At 41.2% G+C, this 24,594-nt stretch overlaps 1 protein-coding gene across 3 annotated transcripts in view; it reads right to left on the bottom strand.

The window, feature by feature from the left end:
• MCOLN2 (mucolipin TRP cation channel 2) overlaps nucleotides 1-24,594 on the bottom strand; it is a 64,065-nt gene that overhangs the window by 33,741 nt on the left and 5,730 nt on the right. For all 3 annotated transcript variants that reach the window (XM_061411410.1, XM_061411412.1, XM_061411413.1), the window contains exons 2-4: nucleotides 13,505-13,664; nucleotides 4,319-4,492; nucleotides 1,698-1,851 (exon numbers count right to left, since the gene is read on the bottom strand). In XM_061411410.1, coding sequence (XP_061267394.1) covers nucleotides 1,698-1,851; nucleotides 4,319-4,492; nucleotides 13,505-13,664 — 488 coding nt within the window. The remainder of the gene's footprint in view (nucleotides 1-1,697; nucleotides 1,852-4,318; nucleotides 4,493-13,504; nucleotides 13,665-24,594) is intronic.

The following is a 24,594-nucleotide window of genomic DNA, read 5'->3' as shown; positions in this document are numbered from 1 at the left end:
GGTGGCTAGTAGTTTACTGTAAGCAGAGGGTCACTGGACAAGCTTTCAGCTCCACCTCTCAGTACTCATCACAGTTACAGGAACTGCCCAAGGCAGGGAGCACAGCTGAGAGCTCAGGAAAAAGATTCAGGGTGAAACTGGATCAGCCCCTGCAGACTGACTACAAAACAGCTCTCAGGATAGCAGATCCTGTGCTGCTGCTGCTGCTGCTAAGTCGCTTCAGTCGTGTCCGACTCTGTGCAACCCCATAGACGGCAGCCCACCAGGCTCCTCTGTCCCTGGGATTCTCCAGGCAAGAATACTGGAGTGGGTTGCCATTTCCTTCTCCAAGAAGATCCTGCGAGGCAATAAGATAAGGCTGCTGACCACAGAACTAGCTATTGATGGGTCTCTGGAAGCAACGTGACAGTGCTGGCTTGGGGCTGTTTGTTTTAGAGGCAAGAGGACTGGTCACATTTCCTCATTAAAGATTCTAAACAGATAGCCTGCTGGAAAAAAAGCATGAGAACCTTTGTTTTATACGCATGTCCCTCTATTATATTACCAAGACACCTTAAAATCGAGTTACAGGAAATATGGGCAAATGAACAATGAAGCTCTCTTTTTAATAAAACGACTCCAAATTTACTCTGCTACTAGGACCCTGATTCCTGACCTGTTAGCTTACTGAGGAGCCATGACAGATTATCTCTGCAACCCTAACCCTACGAATGCCTGAGGTGTGAAAGTTGTGCACCAGAAGTTTGTTGAATGAATGACAAAACCTCCAGAGCCTCAAGTCAAATACTTTGCATTTATATACGGTATGCTTTTAAATCCTTAATAGCATGTCACAAAACAATTCTACTTAATGAGATGTTAACTTTTGCCAAACGGTCTCCAGAGAAAATGAGTTATTAATCACAATTCTCCTTTAAGAGCATTAATATATTTAACTGGAGAAGGCAATGGCACCCTACTCCAGTACTCTTGCCTGGCAAATGCCATGGACAGAGGAGCCTGGTAGGCTGCAGTCCATGGGGTCGCTAAGAGTTGGACAGGACTGAGCGACTTCACTTTCACTTTTCACTTTCCTGCATTGGAGAAGGAAATGGCAACCCACTCAAGTGTTCTTGCCTGGAGAATCCCCGGGATGGGGGAGCCTGGTGGGCTGCCGTCTATGGGGTCGCACAGAGTTGGACACCACTGAGGCGACTTAGCAGCAGCAGCAGCAGCAGCAATATATTTAACAAATGATCCACTTCAGTATTCTTGCCTGGAAAATCCCATGGACAGAGGAGCCTAGAGGGCTACAGTCCATAGGATCTCAAAGAATCAGACATGACTGAAGGACTGGGCATGAAAAAGCAAGCATACCAAACATTTTAAATGTCATTTAACAAATACAGACTCATTTTTTTTTTTTTTTTCCAAAAAGCCTAATCACCCCATCATGGAGAGAAAAACTTAAATAGGAAACACCTGTGCATTTACCCTAAACCCAACAATCTTGAGTTGCACCAAAAAGATCCAGAAATGTTCTTGTTCCAATCACAGCAGACCCACAGTTTTCTGAGCCAAAGCTCTTGGCAGGCAAATGTTAAAGCCTCAAATAGATTAGCTGAGTGGTTTCATTTGGGTTGCCTGTGCACGAGGGTATATTTCATTCTTAACACACAAGATGATAAAGGCATAGAATGAAATTACCATTGCGTTACCTATTTCAATGTCGCTGTCAATATTCAGTGTCTCATTAGAAGGAAACATGGTCCCTTTCTTGTAATGCTGCTTACAGACTTTTAAAGCAATCCTGTTGTCTTCACTTTCTCCATAACCAAGGGTTCCCAGAGATAAGTTCCTTAGCCGATGAAACTATTAAAAATAGTTAAATAAAAATACTTATGAGCCTAACAAGTTTCATCAGAAGTTACAACACATGGAACATACATTTAACTTTTTTTGTTTGTTTGTCTCATATTCCTGAACAGAAATCCCCAAAAGTAAAATACTACAAGGTAATTTTCTTGGGTTGAGTAAAAACATACTGCCCCCACAGTACCTGAAACTAAAGTAAACACGTGGACAGAGGTTCCCAACTACTCAGAGCCAACTACTATCTCTCTGACCTCCTAGCCCACTACCGGCCACTGGCTCCACCCACCACCTCCCAAGCCATGTGGGCCTCCAGGCAGTTCCTGGAACTCTCAAGGCACACTCCCGCCTGGGGCCTTTGATGTGGCCTTTGCCTAGAAGCCCAGGTTATCTATCTGCAAGGTTCACTTCAGACCTTATGCAAATATTATTGCCTCCAGGAGGCCTGTCCTTATCACCCAATAAAAATTATAAACATCTATCTCTAAAATACAGGCATCAACAGGCAGTCCAGTCTCCTCCCCTGCTTTATTCCAGTTATCATTTTCGACATACCTCTGAGGACCCAAGCCATCTAGACCCACAGCTTATATTAACACAGCTTTCCCATCTGCCTATCTGCACTAACAGGGTTTTACTGGCCCCCATCTCACCAAAGAACTGGTGCTTTTGAATTGTGGTCTTGGAGAAGACTCTTGAGAGTCCCTTGGACAGCAAGGAGATCAAACCAGTCAACTCTGAATCAAGGAAATCAACCCTGAATATTCATTGGAAGGACTGATGCTGAAACTGAAGCTTCAGTACTTTGGCCACCTGATGTGAAGAGCCAACTCATTGGAAAAGACCCTGGTGCTGAGAAAGACTGAGGGCAGGAGGAGAAGGGGGTGACAAAGGATGAGATGGTGTCACCAACTCAATGGACAAGAATTTGAGCAAACTCCAGGACATAGGTGAAGGACAGGGAAGCCTGGTGTGCTGCAGTCCATGGGGTTGCAAAGAGTCACATACAACTTAGCGACTGAACAACAACTATCTTTATTAACATGGATTTATTATTCCAGGAAACTTTTCCCCAGGAACTTAAAAAACAATAACTGTATTGTTTATTTCAGAAACATTGAAAAACCTCAAACAAATGACCGATTTGAAGATTCAGTCTAACAACTTCCAAGACTCTTTGAATACCTCCCCCAAACCCTCACAGGGGTTTGGGGATATAGGATTGCTATATCCACCAATCCTAAACTATTTTATGAGGACCTTTACCCAATTCTTATCAAGCTCCCCTCACACTGAAAGACCTGCCTTAAACCAGACTTCAAAATCTATATCTGGAGTTTGCACTCTGCACCCTATGGAAAATAGTCAAGGAGCACCCTGACTATTAGTCAAGTCAACAGAGCACCTCTGTTACTACTGTTAGCAGTGAATTTAGTTTTGTTCTCAATATACTTTGTTTTGTTCATTTGTTTTTGGTGGGGTGGTGTTTCAAAGAATCAACATCTAGTACTATTTCACTTCTTTTCATTTGCCTGGCTCTCCCCTCTAGCATTAAGTTCTATAAGGACAGGGGTTTTGTCTCTTTTATTCATGATGTATCCCCAGTGTGTTGAATGGTACCTGGTACATAATAGGTAACAAAATATTTATGGGTTGAGTAAATGGATGAATGAAAGAATAAGTATTTCTCTCCTTTAAACACTTTCTTCAGGCCTACCAATCTGGTTTCTCAATACTGCCTAGATATGTCATGTCCTACTCCATATTCTCAGGGCTCAGCTAAGCTTATTAATGATAAAATACCAAAATTGAGACTTAGAATCTTAGATTTGATCTCTCATTCATCAAACCTTCTGAGAATATAAGCCTGTTTTTAGCTATTTGGCTATCTGATCTGGGATAATGTAATCTCCCAATAGAAGTGGGTGGGAAGGGATAAATACAAATATAAATCTTAAAAAACAAAAATTTAAATAGGCAAAATCTATTGTATGGAAATGTAGCTACAGAAATAGCAATAAACACTTTTTGTCCTGGGTGTTCTTTGGAAGGAGTGATACTAAAGCTGAAACTCCAATACTTTGGCCACCTCATGCGAATAATTGACTCATTGGATAAGACTCTGATGCTGGGAGGGATTGGGGGCAGGAGGAGAAGGGGATGATGGGATGAGATGGCTGGATGGCATCACCGACTCGATGGACGTGAGTTTGAGTGAACTCCGGGAGTTGGTGATGGACAGGGAGGCCTGGCGTGCTGCGATTCACGGGGTCGCAAAGAGTCGGACATGACTGAGCGACTGAACTGAACTGATGCAAAATTTTAAATTAGAACATGTTATATATCTTAATATGTTATATATACCAGAATATATGCATAATTTTTTTTTGCTAAGACAACAGGTCAAGGTCAAGTATCAATATATTCTTCAAGTTTAGATATTAATAATTCACAACAAAAGACTTGCCTGATTAATAGCAAAAAAGATGCTGTCATATGTGTCCTCTTGGGTATACACACTGCAGCTGTAATCATCTTCATCTGAACCAGAATATCCTTTCAAAAACAGGTGCTTAAAAGCAGCAGTGTTTTCTTCTTTGAAAGCAACGACCAGCTGGTTACTTAAACCAAAACGAATAAGCTAGGAAAGAAAATAAAATAGAAATATATGTATTTTACCATTTTCCAGGGAAGGCAAATGCCTTCTTACTATCATTAACCCTCACCTATAAACATCAGCAAGAAAAATCTCACTGCTTTGGTTTCTATTAATCATATCAATGTCAAAAGACAAGAATTCTTCCCCCTAGAAACAACCTCATCAAGCTACATTAGCAACTTGAAGTAGCATAAAATTAGAAGAGGTGACCACTCCCAGTGACTAATACCCTTACTGGCCTTTAATGACAGAGAAGGAGAAGAGAAAGGAGAAATTCAAAGTTAAGCCTGAATCTATTTTTCTTTTTTTTAAAGAGATATGCTATTTTTTCTTTTTAAAATTTTTATTGAATATAATTGATTTACAATGTTGTAATAGTTTCAGATGTACAGCAAAGTGATTTATACATCTATATAAATATATACATTATTTTTTATATTTTCTTCCATTATAGGTTATTACAAGATACTGAGTATATTTTCCTATGACATACAGTAGGTCCTTGGTTATCTAATTTGAATCCATTTTTCTTATACTTGCATTTCAAATTAATGGTTTTCAAAATTGATATACATCTGACCCTTGAACAATATAGGGGTTAATCTAAGCATGATTTATAGTCCACCCTGAGGGTTCAAGGACTCAACCAACTGTGGATCATGGACTGTGTAGCACTGTTGTATTCACTACTGAAATATATCTCTATGTAAAAGTGAATCTGTGTGATTCAAGCCGGCTATCTTCAACCATACTTAGTAAACCACTAATTCTCGTGCTTTACTGTTTGATAGTCAAATCTAAATGATCTGACATTTAGAAATTGCAACTGTTGTTAAAAATCATAACTGTTTTGCATGCAATTTTTAAAAACATTTTTGAAAAGTGGCCTATATAATACTTCCTCTAGCTAAGAGGTAATTGTCATCAAAGGAATTCAATTCCTCTAGCTCTGCAAGAACTCACATAAGATTTACACCTAAGCGTTCCTGCCTCCAAGATCTACAGCATCAAAGCACCACACAGAATAACAGGGCTCACTCTACCTCCATGATGTCAAACCCACTCATTGTCACCAAGCACTCATCTTCTTGTGATAGAACTTCTACTTATTCCCCTTAAACTGTATCATAGCACAGGGTTAGATGCCAAAGTCTCTCTTCACCAGGAATGAGTGTATTCTTTCTGCCTTAAAGTTTTCCTCTTAGAATCTAATAAGGAGAAGAAATTAGCAGGCACTGTTTGCACTGTTTACCCCCAAACCCAAGACATTCCACACACAAACAGCCTCTCTCTCCACTCACACTCAAATGGACACTCTCTCACACTCTCTTGCACACTTGCTCTCACACTCTCATAAATACTATCTCACATACCCTGTTTCATACATACAGCCTCACAAGTGCTCTGCTTCTCTCTCTCTGTCTCATGCACACACACATATGCAACTGTAGAAGTCAAACCTTTATAAACCATGGCCCACACACTCTTCCCCATCTCCCCACTTTATCTCCTCATCTGCTTTCTAAGACAGAGAGAATCCAGAGAATTTGCCCCAAACTTCACCCTGCTAAAGTCACCAAAACAATTTGGGACTCTGCTGTCATGTGAAACCAGCAAATTCAACAAGATGACCTTGACATTTGTGTTACCTGCTGTCACTCCATGGTTTAATTACTAGAACTTTCTGATGAACAGATGCTAATTTGCACATGCAAACTTACATACTCTTTTTAGTGATTTATGTCTTTTATTTTTCAAATTTTGTCTGACTTTTTAAAAAGGCTAAATAATTTTAAATAGTTACTACTTTTCAGCAATTATCATTCTCCAGGCACTGTACTAACTGCTTTACCTGCACTATCTCATTTACTAACACAACCACCCTATGAAAATGTTAATACTGTTACCCCCACTTCACATATGTAAAAACTGAGATTTAGTCTCATAACACTGCCCATGTCACCTAGAATGAAAGCCACATCTAACTCCAAAGTCACTTCTATTATGCTGCATGATTTTTCATCTGCAGAAAATTCTGATTTGGGGCCTCCCTTTTGAGGAAAGAATTTAGGTGCTCGCTTTCCAGAACTGCAACTGTTGAAGAATGTACACAGATGACACTCTTTAGTATCTGAGCCTCACCAGAGCACATTCCTCAAATACCAAATCAAAAGATTGAGCGATTGCTGAACCAGATGTTCTAAGGAAGATAGATAAGAAGTCCCACAACATCCAACCTGTGCTGAAAATCAAGCAGCCAAAGGCTAAAGGTTCTTTCAAGCATGTGATGTCTATCAATGGTGCCTGCAAGGAAATGATAGAAAAGGAAAGGTCATGCTGCTTTTCAAAAGCTATAAAAGTAAACCAGGGGACCAGTATACACATGACTGGGGGTTTGATTATGTACTGATACACAAATGAATGGGCTTCCCAGGTGGTGCTAGTGGTAAAGAATCCACCTGCCAGTGAAGGAGACACAGCAGACTCAGGTTCCATCCCTGGGTCAGGAAGATCCCCTGGAGTAGGGAATGGCAACCCACTCCAGTATTCTTGCCTGGAGAATTCCATGGAAAATTCCTGGTGGGTAGAGTGCATGGGAGTCACAAAGAGTTGGACACAACTCAGCACACACACACATGCACATATATTCAGGAACTGGAATAGTGGCCATCACAATGTCAGAGTCAAGTACTGAGTCTGTCTATCCCGTTTTATACACTTGCAACCTGAGGTTGGGTACTTTTTCTAGGTTGGAACAGCTAGAAATGTAACAGCGAGTCTGTCTGACTCACCTGTTAGTTCTCTTGACCACTTGGCCAGACAACCTCTCAAACTGAAAAGCTGCCAACTTAACTCTAGAAGAGGGGACATGAGAGTCCCTCTTCCCACACTCATAGTTAAGCTAAAGAAACCCAAAAAGTGAATGGGGAGTGAATAACTTAACAAAGATAGCAGCATTCAATGCACTGATATTTTCAGCTCCCATCTTATTTCCCTGGAGTAGGAAATGGCAACCCACCTCAGTATTCCTGCCTGGAGAATCTCATGGACGGAAGAGCCTGGCGGGCTATAGTCCACGGGGTTGCAAAGAGTCAGACACGACTGAGCAACTAACACCACCTTATTTAGGTTCAAAACCCATTACTTCAACTTTGGGAATGAGAGAATATGGAGATATAATCTCAACTTGGACCCACCCCCATCTGGCATCAAGAACAAGAAATTCCCTCCATACTGTTGTTCATAGAACAAGACAAGATCCATGTGTATAGCCTCAAACCAGGTCCAGGTAGGATTCCCCAAACATCTCAGTAGAGAGAAACCCTGGGGAGGAGATCCTGAGGTCCCCTTCTTACTATGGCAGAATGAAACATACGCTACAGAACAAGAGTGAAGAAATGATGGAGGGCTGGTCCACTACAGAGCAAGGGTGAAGAGATGATGAAGGGTTGGTCAAATGATTTTATTTTCAAGAAAGGAATGACAAAAATATTCATTCTAGCCCCACTAACTAGATTTTGAGATTTGCTGAGACTATAAGACAGAAAAATAATCACATATTAAGTGCAGCCTGGCAAAGATTGTGAATTTAAGACCTGATTATGAAATCAATAGAGGAGAAAATATTCTGTGCCAGGTAAAAACAAGATACCACTCTAATAATATACAAAGAATACGGGAGGAAAAGAGCAGATCTAGCAAAAGAATGTAGAAACCTCTCTCAAGATTATAAATTACTGCAGAATGCAGAGTAGGAATGTCTTTTAAAAGATGTTTCTTTCCCATCAACCTTTATAAAACACCACCCATTCCATTAGACTTGAGAATGGAGTGCTAAAAGAGACAGAAAAAGAGGAGGAGGGAAAGTGGTATTTGAAGGAAAGAAAGATATTCGAAGATTCCATTCCAATTATATATTACCCAAGTAGCAAAATTTATTAGAATGACCCTACAGGAGAATACAAGTTTAACCACCTCAGTTTTATTAGGAGAGGCAGGGGAGACCCATCCAAAAAGTAAATGATCAAGTCCCAGAAATATTTTATTAAAAGTGAAATTAGTGATGTAGCCAGCACAGGGTACCAGTGAACCAATAAAAAAAACATGTTGAGCGATCAGGCAAGGCTAGCGGGGGAGGTGGACTTCAAATAGCAGCTGAAATATGAGGGAGAAAAGAGCTCCTCTGTACCTGGAGGAAAAACAAGGCAGGGGCCAGAATCATTGAGTGTGTCCATCTGGCTGGGACATGGGAAGAAACAGGAGATGAAAACCTGTTGGAAAGGCAAGTTGAAGGAGACTATGGAAATCTGTGAATCCCAGGCCAGAGAGTCAAAATTTAGTTCTATGGGAAATATGGTTCCACAGAAGTTTCTGAGAAGAGACACAATAAGAGCATTCTAAGAAAAATTAATCTGACATGCGTATTGAATGGATTGGTAGGCTTGGAGATTAAAAAGGTAGGCATAAGATGAATTCCAGAAGCAGCCTAGTTAACTTATGTGTATTTCTCAAGTGCAAACTCTGACGCTCTACATCTGGAAGAAACAATATGAAAAAAAGAGTGCAGACTCTAGAGCCAGACTACCAGGGCTCAAAGCCTGACTCTGCCTCTTCCTGGCTGAATATATGCATGCTAAGTTGCTGCAGTCATGTTCAACTTCTCATGACGCCATGGACTGTAGCCTGCCAGGTTCCTCTGTCCCTGGGATCCTCCAGGCAAGAATACTGAAGTGGGTTGTCATTTCTTACTCCAGGGGATCTTCCTGACCCAGGGATTGAACCTACATCTCTTAAATCTCCTGCATTGGCAGGAGGATTCTTTATCACTAGCACCATCATGGCAAATAGATGGGGAAACAGTGGAAACAGTGGCTGACTTTATTTTTCTGGGCTCCAAAATCACTGCAGATGGTGATTGCAGCCATGAAATTAAAAGACGCTTACTCCTTGGAGTAACAGGCAAATTTGGCCTTGGAATATGGAATGAAGCAGGGCAAAGACTAATAGAGTTTTGCCAAGAAAATGCACTGGTCATAACAAACACCCTCTTCCAACAACACAAGAGAAGACTCTATACATGGACATCACCAGATGGTCAACACCAAAATCAGATTGATTATATTCTTTGCAGCCAAAGATGGAGAAGCTCTATACAGTCAGCAAAAACAAGACCAGGAGCTGACTGTGGATCAGACCTTGAACTCCTTATTGCCAAATTCAGACTTAAATTGAAGAAAGTAGGGAAAACCACTAGACCATTCAGGTATGACCTAAATCAAATCCCTTATGATTATACAGTGGAAGTGAAAAATAGATTTAAGGGACTAGATCTGATAGACAGAGTGCCTGATGAACTATGTACGGAGGTTCGTGACATTGTACAGGAGACAGGGATCAAGACCACCCCCATGGAAAAGAAATGCAAAAAAGCAAGATGGCTGTCGGGGGAGGCCTTACAAATAGCTGTGAAAAGAAGAGAAGCGAAAAGCAAAGGAGAAAAGGAAAGATATAAACATCTGAATGCAGAGTTCCAAAGAATAGCAAGGAGAGATAAGACAGCCTTCTTCAGCGATCAATGCAAAGAAATAGAGGAAAACAACAGAATGGGAAAGACTAGAGATCTCTTCAAGAAAATCAAAGATACCAAAGGAACATTTCATGCAAAGATGGGCTCGATAAAGGCAGAAATGGTATGGACCTAACAGAAGCAGAAGATATTAAGAAGAGATGGCAAGAATACACAGAAGAACTGTACAAAAAAGATCTTCACGACCCAGATAATCCCGATGGTGTGATCACTCACCTAGAGCCAGACATCCTGGAATGTGAAGTCAAGTGGGCCTTAGAAAGCATCACTACGAACAAAGCTAGTGGAGGTGACAGAATTCCAGTTGAGCTATTCTAAATCCTGAAAGATGATGCTATGAAAGTGCTGCACTCAATATGCCAGCAAGTTTGGAAAACTCAGCAGTGCCCACAGGACTGGAAAAGGTCAGTTTTCATTCCAATCCCAAAGAAAGGCAATGTCAAAGAATGCTCAAACTACCGCACAACTGCACTCATCTCACACGCTAGTAAAGGAATGATCAAAATTCTCCAAGCCAGGCTTCAGCAATATGTGAACCGTGAAATTCCAGATGTTCAAGCTGGTTTTAGAAAAGGCAGAGGAACCAGAGATCAAATTGCCAACATCCGCTGGATCATGGAAAAAGCAAGAGAGTTCCAGAAAAACATCTATTTCTGCTTTATTGACTATGTCAAAGCCTCTGACTGTGTGGATCACAATAAACTGTGGAAAATTCTGAAAGAGATGGGAATACCAGACCACCTGATCTGCCTCTTGAGAAATTTGTATGCAGGTCAGGAAGCAACAGTTAGAACTGGACATGGAACAACAGACTGGTTCCAAACAGGAAAAGGAGTACGTCAAGGCTGTATATTGTCACCCTGCTTATTTAACTTCTATGCAGAGTACATTATGAGAAATGCTGGGCTGGAAGAAGCACAAGCTGGAATCAAGATTGCCAGGAGAAATATCAATCACCTCAGATATGCAGATGATACCACCCTTATGGCAGAAAGTGAAGAGGAACTCAAAAGCCTCTTGATGAAAGTGAAAGTGGAGAGTGAAAAAGTTGGCTTAAAGCTCAACATTCAGAAAACGAAGATCATGGCATCCGGTCCCATCACTTCATGGGAAATAGATGGGGAAACAGTGGAAACAGTGTCAGACTTTATTTTTCTGGGCTCCAAAATCACTACAGATGGTGACTGCAGCCATGAAATTCAAAGGCGCTTACTCCTTGGAAGGAAAGTTATGACCAACCTAGATAGCATATTAAAAAGCAGAGACATTACTTTGTCAACAAAGGTCCATCTAGTCAAGGCTATGGTTTTTTCCAGTGGTCAGGTATGGATATGAGAGTTGGACTATAAAGAAAGCTGAGCGCCGAAGAATTGATGCTTTTAAGCTGCGGTGTTGGAGAAGACTCTTGAGAGTCCCTTGGACTGCAAGGAGATCCAACCAGTCCATCCTAAAGGAGATCAGTCCTAGGTGTTCTTTGGAAGGACTGATGTTGAAGCTGAAACTCCAATACTTCGGCCGCCTGATGTGGAGAGCTGACTCATTTGAAAAGACCCTGATGCTGGGAAAGATTGAGGGCAGGAGGAGAAGGGGATGACAGAGGATGAGATGGTTGGATGGCATCACCAACTCAATGGACATGGGTTTGGGTGGACCCCGGTAGTTAGTGATGGACAGGGAGGCCTGGGGTGCTGCGGTTCATGGAGTCGCAGAGAGTCGGACACGACTGAGGACTGAACTGAGCATCTGGGAAGCCTCTCCTGGCTGAATGGCCACATGCAAATTACTCAACTGTCTCTGGCTCAGTATTCTCATCTATTCAAAGGGAGTAAAAATTGAACCTACCTCATGGAGTCTAGTGAGGCCGAAATGAGCTAACACTCATAAAGCACTTACTGTGCCTACCACATGGAACTGCTGGGCTACGTGTGAGCTGTCAGCAGGTGTAACACATTCCAACTATATTCCCAAGACAGTGTGGAGCATCTTAAGTACTTCATACACATCAATATATTAAATTAACTAACAAGGTAAGAGTCTATGCTGGAGACAAGATAGTGAATACAGCAAATCATAAGGAGATGCAGTTTTGAAGGAAGCATCCATGGAATTCAGTAACTATCAGGACCAAAAAGGTAAGTCAAAGAGGGTGATGATATTTTATGCCTAGGTGAGTTAGAATATTAATAATATTAATAGATCAAAAACTTGAAAGCTAGTTTGGCGAGAGAAGTAATTGGGGAACAATTAAAATTAACCAAATGGCAAAAGGGAACATTATTTCTTCTTCCAAGTTATACTAACAATGCACTACTTTATAGGCTGCCAAAATTAAAACTTCAAAACCAAGAATTAAAATGAAAAAAAATTTCAAAGAAAAAAAATCTAAGCATGTACATTTAAGAGTGACCCTGCCTCTCATCTTTGTTTCTTTGGAAGTAGCTTGCTTACCCTAAAATGTGATGAGCTGGTGCGGCATGTCATGCAGTAACAAGACCTCTTTATGAATAAAGAATAAAGATGCAACTTTCGTTATGGCAGGAACCACCTCTCTCATTTCTAAAGCATATGGAGCTATTTTTAGGAAGCTATTTATTTTTGTGTTCCGGAAATCAAATCTTTAAAAACACTTACACTGATGACAGAATGATTATTTGCTCATGGAGCCTAATATTCCAAATCAGTACTGTTTTTTAAAGGACACATGTTTCAAATGTAATTACATACAGAGAAGCCTCCCTAAAACTGGTTCAGGCCCCAAAACTAGATGACAACTTGGGTGACTGCTGTGATATTGATAATAAAATACTTAACAATTTCAATTTAAGCAAAAAGTCCCAGTGCAGCCTTTATACACTCCTGATATACTCCTAAGTGCCTAAGCAAACACTCCCCCACCTTACCCAGGCCTGCCTGGGGAGGTAGGTGGGGCGTAGGTAAGGTTGAGGAGTGTTTACTTAAGCATTTAGCTTCTGATGAAAACTTAGCATTATTAGCATTCTGTAAATCCACAATCAAAATGGTCTGAAATGCAGACTTCAAAAGTATATTTAAATAAGATATACTTTAAGAAAGATGAAAGATTTCAAGAACACAGATCACTTTGGGCCAGGCAGCCTTCACCAGCCTTGTGCCTCATTCAGATATAGAAACCCTACCCACTTCAGATCTAACACTATCTATATTTACACAACCCGTGAGAGATGACCTCAAAGCCCCTTACTAAAACAAAGTCGTCATCTAAACTGAACTTCAACCTACCATCTGCCCTCCAGAGTCAACATAATTTTAGAGGTTTATGAACATGAGTGTGTGGCCTTTTCAGGACAAAAGTCAAGTGGCAGAACATGGAAAAACAGTTTCAACTTGGGGGAAGAATAAAAAACAAATGAACTGATAATATCATTTACCTGTGTGGTGACCATGACTATCTTCAAAATCTGCAAACCCATTTTCCATGGAATCTGTTGTCTGGCTCGGAATTTTTCACAAGGGTTCATGAAGTAAAACCTCAGGTCTTCTCTCAGACATTCTTCTTTCACCTCAGAATCAAGATGAGCCATTGTGTCTCTGCAAAGATCAATTTTTAAATACACTGAACAGCCTGAAATCTCCTGAAGAATACTTTCCATTCACATATTTTACCCACTCTTTAAAGCAAAACTCTCTCTAAACAGTGAAATCCTTTTCACTTTAGAAATCTGAAAATGATTCAGGATCCTCTATCACTTGCCTTTACATATAGCTATCCATCTTGTTCCAAATGGCCACTATCAAAATTATAAAAACAGGATTTTATTTGCAAGACTTGTTAATTCCAACATCTTAATATATACCATTCACACGTTACTAGAGTATGAACAATAACTAAATGGAATACTTTCATGATATTCTAGGTTTGAAATCCCAGAAATTTAGCACAGACTACTAGAATTAAATTGTTACGGAAATAGAGAATCTCTGTTTTGTAACTCTGTTCTGAAAAGACTGTATCTTGCATGATATATCAGTGATTATGGGGGCTTCCCAGATGGCACAGTGGAAAGAATCTGCTTGCCAAGGCAGGAGGTGCAAGAGATGCAGGTTCAGTCTCTGGGTCAGAAATATCTGCATCCTTGGAGTAGGAAATGACAACCCATTCCAATATTCTTGCCTGGAAAATTCCATAGAGAGAGGAGCCTGGTGGGCTACAGTGCATGAGGTCACAAAGAGTCAGACATGACTGAGCCATGGAGCCTCAGTAATTATAAGATTTCAAACTATAAATCACTTTAAAGTTAATATATCATCTCTCTATTTATGCCTAGTCAGATATTTCTGGCATCTCATACATTAGAAACATTTTGCTTTTACTATTTCAAGGACTCTGAACTCAGAAATGGGGCACATGACTGAACCGAGGCCAAAGAGAAGCAATGAGATGTGGACACAGGACTGTAATTATAACCAATGGAAGAGATGTAGTCTTTCCACTAAGTAGTCCCTAAAGCGGGCTGTGCAAAACATCCATTGGGAGAACAGAAAACATTAGTACTTCTATTTTAGTCTTTATCTTCAAAACAAAAAAAACTGAGCTCTACTGACAATATATAAAATAACAGTGGTAATATAGTAGCATACATTTTATTAATATAAACAAATATATACACATTGGGGATATGTGCTTAACTTTTACTGATGAATGCATAATCAGCAAAGTCTGGGGATCATAGACCTAAAGCATAGACTGAGTCTAGAATTCCTAGAAGCCATTTTAACCATCTCTTCTGGAAACCATTGTAGGAGAGCTTGCCAAGGAGTGGAGCTAACAAAGAACAGACAAGATTGCCTAATGACAGTGTCTGAGTTCCTGGAGCCAGCTGTGCCTGAAGCCATCCAAGACTTTCAAATTGAGTCAACAAATTTGGGACTTAGGCCTCTTTAAGTTCATTTCTGTTTCTTGAAACAAGAAATGTCTTGATGGTAAGTTTAATAAATAAATTCTATTAAGTTTAGCCATCATTCAAGCTACTCATTTCTCAGAAAATGTTTATAATTGGGGGTCATTCTTGGGGATCTTTTCACCTGAAATATTGTAATGATATTTTATATTGACTTACGACTTATGTAGCTTGACTAACAAACTTAAAAGAAACTCAAAAAAAAAGAGATGCTAAAAAAAAAACTATATTAAGAGTTATTTTAAGACTTTTTAAGGCTTATATTCAGTTGCTAATGATTTTCTATTTTTAAGTTGATTTTTAGACTTCCTATTTCCAGAATTAATAGGCCAGGTTATTTTGCTGGAAAGAAGAGGGGAAGAAGGAAGGAAGTTGGGAGGGAGCGGGGGAAGGAAGGAGAGAGGAAGACGGAGAGGAGGGCAGGGACCCATACTGAGAAATGAGGGTCACAACCCAATCCTTCGAGCCTCGTGCCTGGGTGACCCAGGGTCAAACTGTCAGCTTGCTTGGTTCAGGGAACTTCAGACTGGAATTGCCCTCCCTCTCCTGGCAAACACATGTAGACCTCTCTAGATGCTCATCCTGGGACTTGGGGAGCTCCAACAAATAGCTTATAAGGCACATGGACCAACAGGTACTAAGACATACCAGGCCCACGAGGAAACCAAGCAGCACAAAACAGCAACTTAGAAACAGCAGAAGCAGAGCCAAGCACATCAGACTCAGACACAGGTTAAAAAACAACCATGCTTACCACATTCAAAAACACATAGAGGTTAAAATATCTGTAAGAAAATCTTGAGGGAAAAAAACTTTTAGAAATGAAAAATCAATGACCAAAATGAGTCTCATTTCAAAAGAATAAGAAGACTTTTTAAATGTGTTTTCCCTGCACCTGCTATAGTTATGTCCTGACTCCATCTAACCAAATTACTGAGCACTTGCTGTGCTGAGCGACTGTACTGGGTTCTTAGGACATAAAGATAAATAGGTTCCCTGAAGCTCAGATGTTCAGCATCCAATAGGAGAGACAGACTTGTTAATACAAATGTGTAAGTTATCAATCAGCTCAGTGGATGCTGTACTATATGGAATCTAGAAAAATAGTACTGATGAACTTATTTGCAGGACAGAAATAGAGATGCAGACACAGAGAACAGACTTTGGACACAGCAAGGTAGGAAAGCAGAGAGTGGGATGAACTGAGAGAGTAGAATTGAAACATATATTAATACATTACCATGTGTAAAACAGATAGCCAATTGGAAGTTGCTCTACAACACAGGGAGCTCAACCCAGTACTTTGTGACAACCTAGAGGGTGGGCTGCCGTCTGTGGGGTCGCACAGAGTTGGACACGACTGAAGCAACTTAGCAGCAGCAGCAGCAGCAGCAGCAGAGGGTGGGATGGAGAAGGCAGTGGTGCCCCACTCCAGTACTCTTGCCTGGAAAATCCCATGGACAGAGGAGCCTGGTACGCTGCAGTCCATGGGGTCGCATAGTCAGACATGACTGAAACGACTTAGCAGCAGCAGCAGCAGCAGCAGAGGGTGGGATGGGGTGGGGGGTGGGTGGGGGAAGGTTCAAGAAGACAAATATGTACTTATGGCTGATTCACATTGTTGTATGGCAGAAGCCAACATAATATTGTAAAGCAATTATCCTCCAATTAAATAATAAATTTTTTCAAAAGAAAAAAAATGTATCATGGAAGCAAGGGAGACAGATTCAGAAAGCCAGAGAAGGAATCCCATTATGTGTCTTAAATACATGGAGTGGTAGATGCTACAGGGCTCTCGACATGGAGCATTGAGGGAGGCATTTCTAAGAATAAGGTGGCATCTTAACTGTGCCTGAGAGCCACAGCCTCCAACAGGAAACTTTAGACCCCTGAGAACACGCCTGTGGAAGCCTTGCGGGCTTTAGTATTTACCACCATCACTTCAGTGGCTCCGTGCAGCTAATGTATTCATCCTGATGATTCACAATGTCTTTTCACTTAATAAAATGAAAAGGGCATCTGCAAAGTTGTGATAGCACCCTGAAAATAAGGCCATGGAAACTCCTCCCTAGAACATACCCCCAGTCCCCAGTGTGAGAAACCCTGTACAGGAGGTTGCTTTCTGGAAAACAGTGGTGGAAATACGGGGGCAGTAGGTCAAGTGCTTGGTGAATAGCTGTGAGCCAAGCTCTGCCAGAGACCTTCTCCTGCCTGCCAGGAGCTCAGTCCAGTGGAAGGGAGAAATGTGAAGAGATAAGAGTACAATAAAATGTGTTAAGTGCTCAAACTGAAGTATTCATTGAGGGCCCTGGAACAGACAAAAGGAAATTGATGCACCCCAACTGCTCCAAGAGGCTTCAAGTAATTCTTCCAGCTGCTGGTTTCAATTAATATGGCCACTAAATGTTCAAGAAATGGTATTTGACATTAATATTAAACTAATAAAACTAATTAAAGAAGATAAGTTTTGGGCAAGAAAAAAAGGGCAAAGTACCAGATAATGATCATGGGGATCACTTGTGGTGTTAAATTATTCACACTCCTGTATCCTTCCCGACATTTTTCACTGAGGTAGACAATAGGGCTTCCCTGATGGTTCAGCAGTAAAGAATCTGCCTGCCGGTGAAGGAGATGTGGGTTCAATCCCTGGGGAGGGGAAGATACCCTGGGGAAGGAAATGCAACCCACTGCAATATTCTTGCCTGAAAAATCCTATGGATAGAGGAGGCTGGTTGGACACGACAGAGCAACTGAACACACGTTTAGAGAATAACTGCAGTACTCCTAGCACTAAGGAAAAGAAAAAGAAAAATGAAAAGGGCAGCATGGAAACCTTTCCCCTCAAGCATACAGGAGCCAACTGCTGAAATACAGGATGTGCACAGAATGTACACTGGTAGAGACACATGTATGCTTAGTTGCTCAGTTGTGTCCTACTCTTTGCGATCCTGCCAGGCTCCTCTGTCCATGGGATTCTCCAGGCAAGAATACTGGAGTGAGTTGCCATTTCCTCCTCCAGATGGTCTTCCTGACTCAGGGATTGAACCCATGTCTTCTGCATCTCTTGCATTGGCAGGGGGATTCTTTACTACTGAGCCACCTGGAAGCTAGTATTAGTCAAATATGATCAACTAATGACAGAATGATAGAAATACAGAAAAGAATATTAATGATACTTAGGTTAAAAAATTCTGGTATCTCAAGGAAAATGCAAATGTGTAAGCTTTTTAAACTCTACATTTCTGAAGGTTCTTTCTTGACCTATTCTTCTAAATTTGTGGATTTTCCCTAGTTCTCCCAGTAGGTGAAGGGTTTTACACAAAGGGCATGCATATGACCATATTTTAAGGCAATCATATGACCAAGGGCAATTCCAACTTTAGCAAATCAACAGCCAAAAGAGTTGATGGAAGCTTGAAGTTTTGAAAAATAACAAAACAGAACAAATTATCAGCAATTTTTAACCTTGCTAGGATCGTAAACCCCCAAGGAACCTGTGAAGGTTTTTGACCTTTGCCTTGGAAAAATACACATATCAGTTTCAGTGATGGTACCTTGTTCCCATGAGCACAATTTGCTCAGTAAATATGCTAACCAGCTCAGACTGCTACTTCTTTTCAGCTTGTAAGGCCCTTGCTGCTGCTATTGCTGCTAAGTCACTTCAGTCATGTCCGACTCTGTGCGACCCCATAGACGGCAGCCCATCAGGCTCCCTCGTCCCTGGGATTCTCCAGGCAAGAACACTGGAGTGGGTTGTCATTTCCTTCTCCAATGCATGAAAGTGAAAAGTGAAAGTGAAGTCGCTCAGTCATGTCTGACTCTTTGAGACCCCATGGACTGCAGCCTACCAGGCTCCTCCGTCCATGGGATTTTCCAGGCAAGAGTACTGGAGTGGGGTGCCACCGCCTTCTCTGTGTAAGGCCCTCGCCCTACTCAAAAAGAGGTATGAAAGCTTGTTTTCTACTGCAGTGACCTCCAAAGTGGGGTGTAGACACGCAAGGCAGGTATGCAAGACTGTCCACTGGGATAACAGTGGAGAAGACAGGGCTAGGGCTTCTAAGTGTATTAACCAAGCAAAGAGAAGTTAAGATTTACAAGTTTCAGTGTATGAATTATACACTTAAGATACCCTCACATGGGCAGAAAGTCAGATGCATGTATTTCACTTAAGTACACGAGGCAATATGGGGGGAGAGTGCAGGTTCCCAGAGCAGGTGGCGCCCTAAATTGGTTACAGCACATTCCCACCACTTAGGGTTTATATGAGCCCACTTAAGCATTTGTTGGAGTATATTATCCACTTCAGTTAATTCTCGTAAAATGAGCAAGAGAATAAAGATTCTTGCAAAACATCAGACTCCTTGTAAAACTAATGTAAATCTAAATTTACATCAAGAAAATGGGAGAGCTAACATTTCCCTAACACAACATTGGTTAGCCATGAGTTTAAAAAAAGATGAAATGAAAATCTGATCTGAAAAAAAGTTGGGAAATAAATAGATTTATCAAGAGAGTATTTAAAATGCTAACAAAATCTACTATTGTTACGTGATGAACCTGGCCCTAAGTGTATATATTGTACCCTAAGACATTATATAATGATGTTGTGAATGATAATCATACCATAAAGTCACTACACTTAGCAATTCTTTTTAACACCCTCATCAGTCGCATCCCTTAAAATGCTCGTTTTACCTGTCTTATAGTATATATGGTTTTCAGTTCAGTTCAGTTGAGTCGCTCAGTGGTGTCCAACTCTTTGCAGCCCCATGGACTGCAGTACTCTACGCTTCCCTGTCCATTACTAACTCCTGGATTTTATTCAAACTCATGTCCATTGAGCCAATGATATCATCAACCATCTCATTCTCTGTCATCGCCTTCTCCTCCCACCTTCAATCTTTCCCAGGATCAGGGTCTTTTCAAATGAGTCAGTTCTTCACATCAGCTGGCCAAAGTATTGGAGTTTCAGCTTCAGCACCAGTCCTTTCAATGAATATTCAGAACCGATTTCTTTTAGGATTGACTGGTTGGATCTCCTTGCAGTCCAAGGGACTCTCAAGAGTTTTACATACAATATATAAGTAAATATCCATTCAGATAGAGTAGATGTTCTTTTAACTGATGGGGATAAGTTATCAAAAATGTTTGGGAGGATTTCTTGAGCGTTTCAGAACTGCAGCCCCACTGAGATGTGGTTGCTCTTTTGTTATTCCAGCTGATGTTGAGAGAAATTGATGTTTATTCCTCTGGCTCCAACAAATAAATGGAAAATAACACTGACAGGCAACCTTCTCTTATCATATCTATATAGATATCATGTATCATGCAGCAGTACGAGAAGAATGTTTTTGCTAACTCACAACTAGTACCTCCTAGTCACAGAGGATAGGGCAGGGGAAGTAGGGTGAACCAGTTTCCAAATCTATCCTTCTTCCTGCATCCTCATAACAGTGAACAATACTACCAGGCTGCCTTCCAGGAACTGACATCTCTGTAGCTCATTTCCCAAATCTATCCTTCTTCCTGCATCCCCTTCACAGTGAAGAGTACTACCAGGATTCCTTCGAGGAACTGACATCTGGGTAGCTCTCCAGGATCTGGTCCCAGTCATTTCCCCCCTCAACTTAATTGTGTACATAATTTTAAATGGACTACAATGAACCACATTCCTGATTCTGCCCCTTAGGGACAACCACTTTTATTTGGGGTTTTGTTGTTTCTATTTACTTTAATATTTCTAAATAATATTATTCCATAATTCTTTTCTCTTTGGGATATTATCAATTTATATCCTACTGAGGGAAATAAGGATATAGCTCTTATAGCTGCCCCCGACCAGGCAACATACACAGTTTACCTCCCCACTCATCTTCCCAACAAAGTTTTGATAAAAATTTTGGATAAATTAATATTCAGAACGTATGAAGTGAGTATGCAAATACTCTTTAGAGTTGAGCCATCAGTACACTGGGATTTTACATTCTCACTTACAAAATTTTCTTTCTGGAGTTAACTGCCTTTTCCCTCATTTGCTTAGTTTTCCACATACCAACCAGGGCTTTAGCATCAAACTCTGATGAATCTGCCAGCTCCTTTTCAGTACAGTCAGCCAAGCTGGGTATCCTGTCAACTCTCTTCTCCAGAGATATCATTCCTGTCGCCCTCATCCTCCTATTCCAACTACGTGTGTTTTAGTTGCTCAGTCGTGTCCGACTCTTTGCAATGCCATGGACTGGGGCCCACCAGGCTCCTCTGTCCATGGGATTCTCCAGGTAAGAATACTGGAGCGGGTTGTCATTTCCTTCTCCAGGGGATCTTCCCAACCAAGGAATCGAACCCAGGTGTCCTTCACTGCAGGCAAAGTCTGAGCCACCAGGGAAACCCTCCAGCTACATGGGTTGCTTTCTAACCCCTTTTCAGGGGCCATCAATTTGGAAATTTCCTTTGCCTCCTTCCCAAATTGGATTCCACATTTCCTGGATTCCATCTCCACCTCTTTCTTTACCCCTTCATTTTTGTGGAGAGCAGCCTTCAATCCCTTCCTGTGTGAGGAAGTCTGAGATCCCCCAGGACAGACACTGTTTGTTGCCATCCACTCTCTATTCATTCCTCCCCTCTTCCTGATTTTGAGGGCAGGAATGCATGTATACCAAGGACAGAATAATTCAGTATCAGAGCTAGATTATTGTTTCCACACCTGGTTGCATACCACGTCACCTGGGGCACCTCAGAAGTACGATACCCCGCTTCTCCCCTCAGAGATTCTGGCCTGATTGGTGTGGATGCAGCCTGCACACTGGGGCTTTTAAAAAGCTCCCCAAGTGATTCTAATGTGCACCCAGTTTGAACTCCTTACCTTAGAGATTACCTGTTCATATTTCTTCATTTCACAAACAAGGCAACTAACGTGCCCAGGGGCTGCAATTTGCCCTCAGCTATAAAAATCCAATTTAGAATAAGAATCGGATCCAAGAATACCATAAGAATCCTTGTCCAGTGTTCCTTCTTGATCCCTGAATTAGTATTTCTTAAAGAGCAATGGCCTATAAGATGGTCAGGAATGAAGGGGGGAAATGGCATATTCAAATAAACTAATGTTTCCAACATAATTTCTCCTATTTAAAAGTGTGACAATTTGGCAGACCACAGCACCCTATGCCATAAATTTAGGAAACTTCTAAATGGTCATGTTATTGAAATGAGAAGGAAAAAATAAATAAAGACACGTGATGGAATGAACCCAGCATTTAATGTTGTCGAGGTACTTTTGTGCTTCAGATTCTCTAGAGCAAACACTGGGTCTCCATTCTGGACCCGCTCAGAGGGAACCATCTCCTGCTGCAGATTCCATGGCCACTTCTCAGGCCTCAGCTTGATGGCTCAGCAGCACTTGATCCAGCTGAACACCTGGAACAACCTCATCTCTCCACTTCTAGGACATCCCACTGCCCTAGTTTTCTCCCTCCCTTACTGAGCTTCTCTTTGTCTCCTTTACTGGCTTCTCTTCCTTCTGACTTCCAGATGCCAGAGTGCCTCATCAGGACACACAGCCCAGAGCTCCTCTATCCTCTCTTCCAGAAGAGTTCATGGAGTCCTGTGGCTTTAAATATTATCTACACGATGTGGACTTTCACATTCGCATCTCCAGCAAATGTCTCTCTCAAACAGGCTCCCTTAGCCAAGCTCTTCCTTGAAACTCCACCCACATGACTAATAGGTTCCTCCACCCTCTTCTCTGCACATATGCTCAATACCATGATTACATCCATGCATCCAGATGTCTCAGCTGCAAACCCTCATTCTGTCAGTGGTCCTCCACATTGGCTGCACAATCATCATCTGGGGATTTTTTAAAGGTTTCAGTGCCAAGACATTCTGATTTAATTGGTGACCAGGTATAAGCCAGGTGGAGCTAGTGGTAAAGAACCCACCTGCTAGTGCAGGAGACGTAAGGGATGCAGGTTCAATCCCTGGGTTGGGAACATCCCCTGGAGGAGAGTATGGCAACTCACTCCAGTATTCTTGCCTGGAGAATCCCATCCACAGAGGAGCCCAGTGGGTTACAGTCCATAGGGTCGCAAAGAGTTGGACACGAATGAAGCAACTTAGCACACCCACAGGTATAAACTGGGCATAGAGATTTTGATAAGCTTTCCAGGCAATTCTAACATGCAGCAAAATACAGGAACTTTTGCTGCAGAGTCACGCTTTGATTTTTCCTCTTCTTCAACCCTCACACCTACTTGAGCAAGTCTTCCTTCAAAACACAACGTGGAGTGGCTCCCTTCTCTCTACACCCACTGCAGACTCCCTGGTCCCAGCATCATCATCCCTCACCAGAAAACTATGCCAGTTTCCCAGTTTTCCACATAGTAGCCAGAGGAGGAAGTCTGAAAGTGTAAGGCAGACATCACTCCTCTACCCTGTAGTGGCTTCCCCCTGCTCTCAGACTGAAATCCAGCCCTCCTGCCATGGCCTAAAAGTTCCCTGCCCATTCCTTCCCATACCCTGTCTTCCCCTTCCTCGCCACCCCACTAGACCTCCCTCCCAGCTCTGGGCATGTGCACTTGCCACTTCACCTACCCTTCTGCCATCCCCTCGACTCACCACACATCCAGATTCTTCTCACCTTCACTTCTTAGCTCAAGCGACACCTCTTCAGAGTGGGCTCCTTGATCACTTTGTTAAAATAGGACTTCTCCACAGCCTCTCTCATCAGTTAATTTCCTTCATAACTGACTTTGAAATCTTTGTTTTGGTCTTCCCTACAAGAGAACTTCATAAAGACCCAGTCTTGCTTATGACTATATTCCCAGAATACCGCAGAGTAGGTAACACATGATTGATGCTCAGTGAATTTTTTTTGGAAAAAAGAAATGAGTCAGTGAAAAAAGATGACAATCCTAATTGTGTGAACTTTTCCTTGGCCAGCACCCATTAAGATCAAATAATAATAACAATAATAAAATAACAACAAATAAAAAAATCTAATAGAAAATCTAAAATCATTGATACAAAAAATTAAATTTAAAATATACTGAAAATATCTTAGCCAAGATATATTAGAGGGTTTTAGGTAGTTTAGTTGCTTGGTTTGCTGATAAAAAACTTATTTTGTTTCAATTAATATTCCTGAAGTCTGTCCAAAGAATGAATTATTCAATGAATTGTTTTGAAAATTTGTGATCCACTGGGGAGAGAGAAAGCTAGAGTCCTCCCTCAAACCAAATGCAAAAATAAAACTTAGGCACATTTTAAAAATAAATTTGATAGAACCATAAGATAGGATTTTTTAAAATATAATTTAACATGCCTCTCTAAGTATGAGAAAGTTCAGAAGCCAATGAAAATAACTGACAGATCTTAACACAAAAAGTTATGACTTTAAGAAATTAAAAAGACTAGGGGGAAAAAATGTCTACATTATATTTAAACAGGCAAAAGCTTACTATCCGTTACCTGTAGAGAGCTCCAGATTATTAATAAGGGAAGGTCAACTCAACATTTATCCTGTTACATATAAGGGATTGGAACAAGCCAATGGTCATTTAACAACA

Source organism: Bos javanicus, chromosome 3 (assembly GCF_032452875.1).
Source record: "Bos javanicus breed banteng chromosome 3, ARS-OSU_banteng_1.0, whole genome shotgun sequence".
Classification (NCBI taxonomy): domain Eukaryota; kingdom Metazoa; phylum Chordata; class Mammalia; order Artiodactyla; family Bovidae; genus Bos; species Bos javanicus.
Note: the sequence above shows the minus strand (reverse complement) of the source record. Positions and strands in the feature narration are given on the sequence as shown.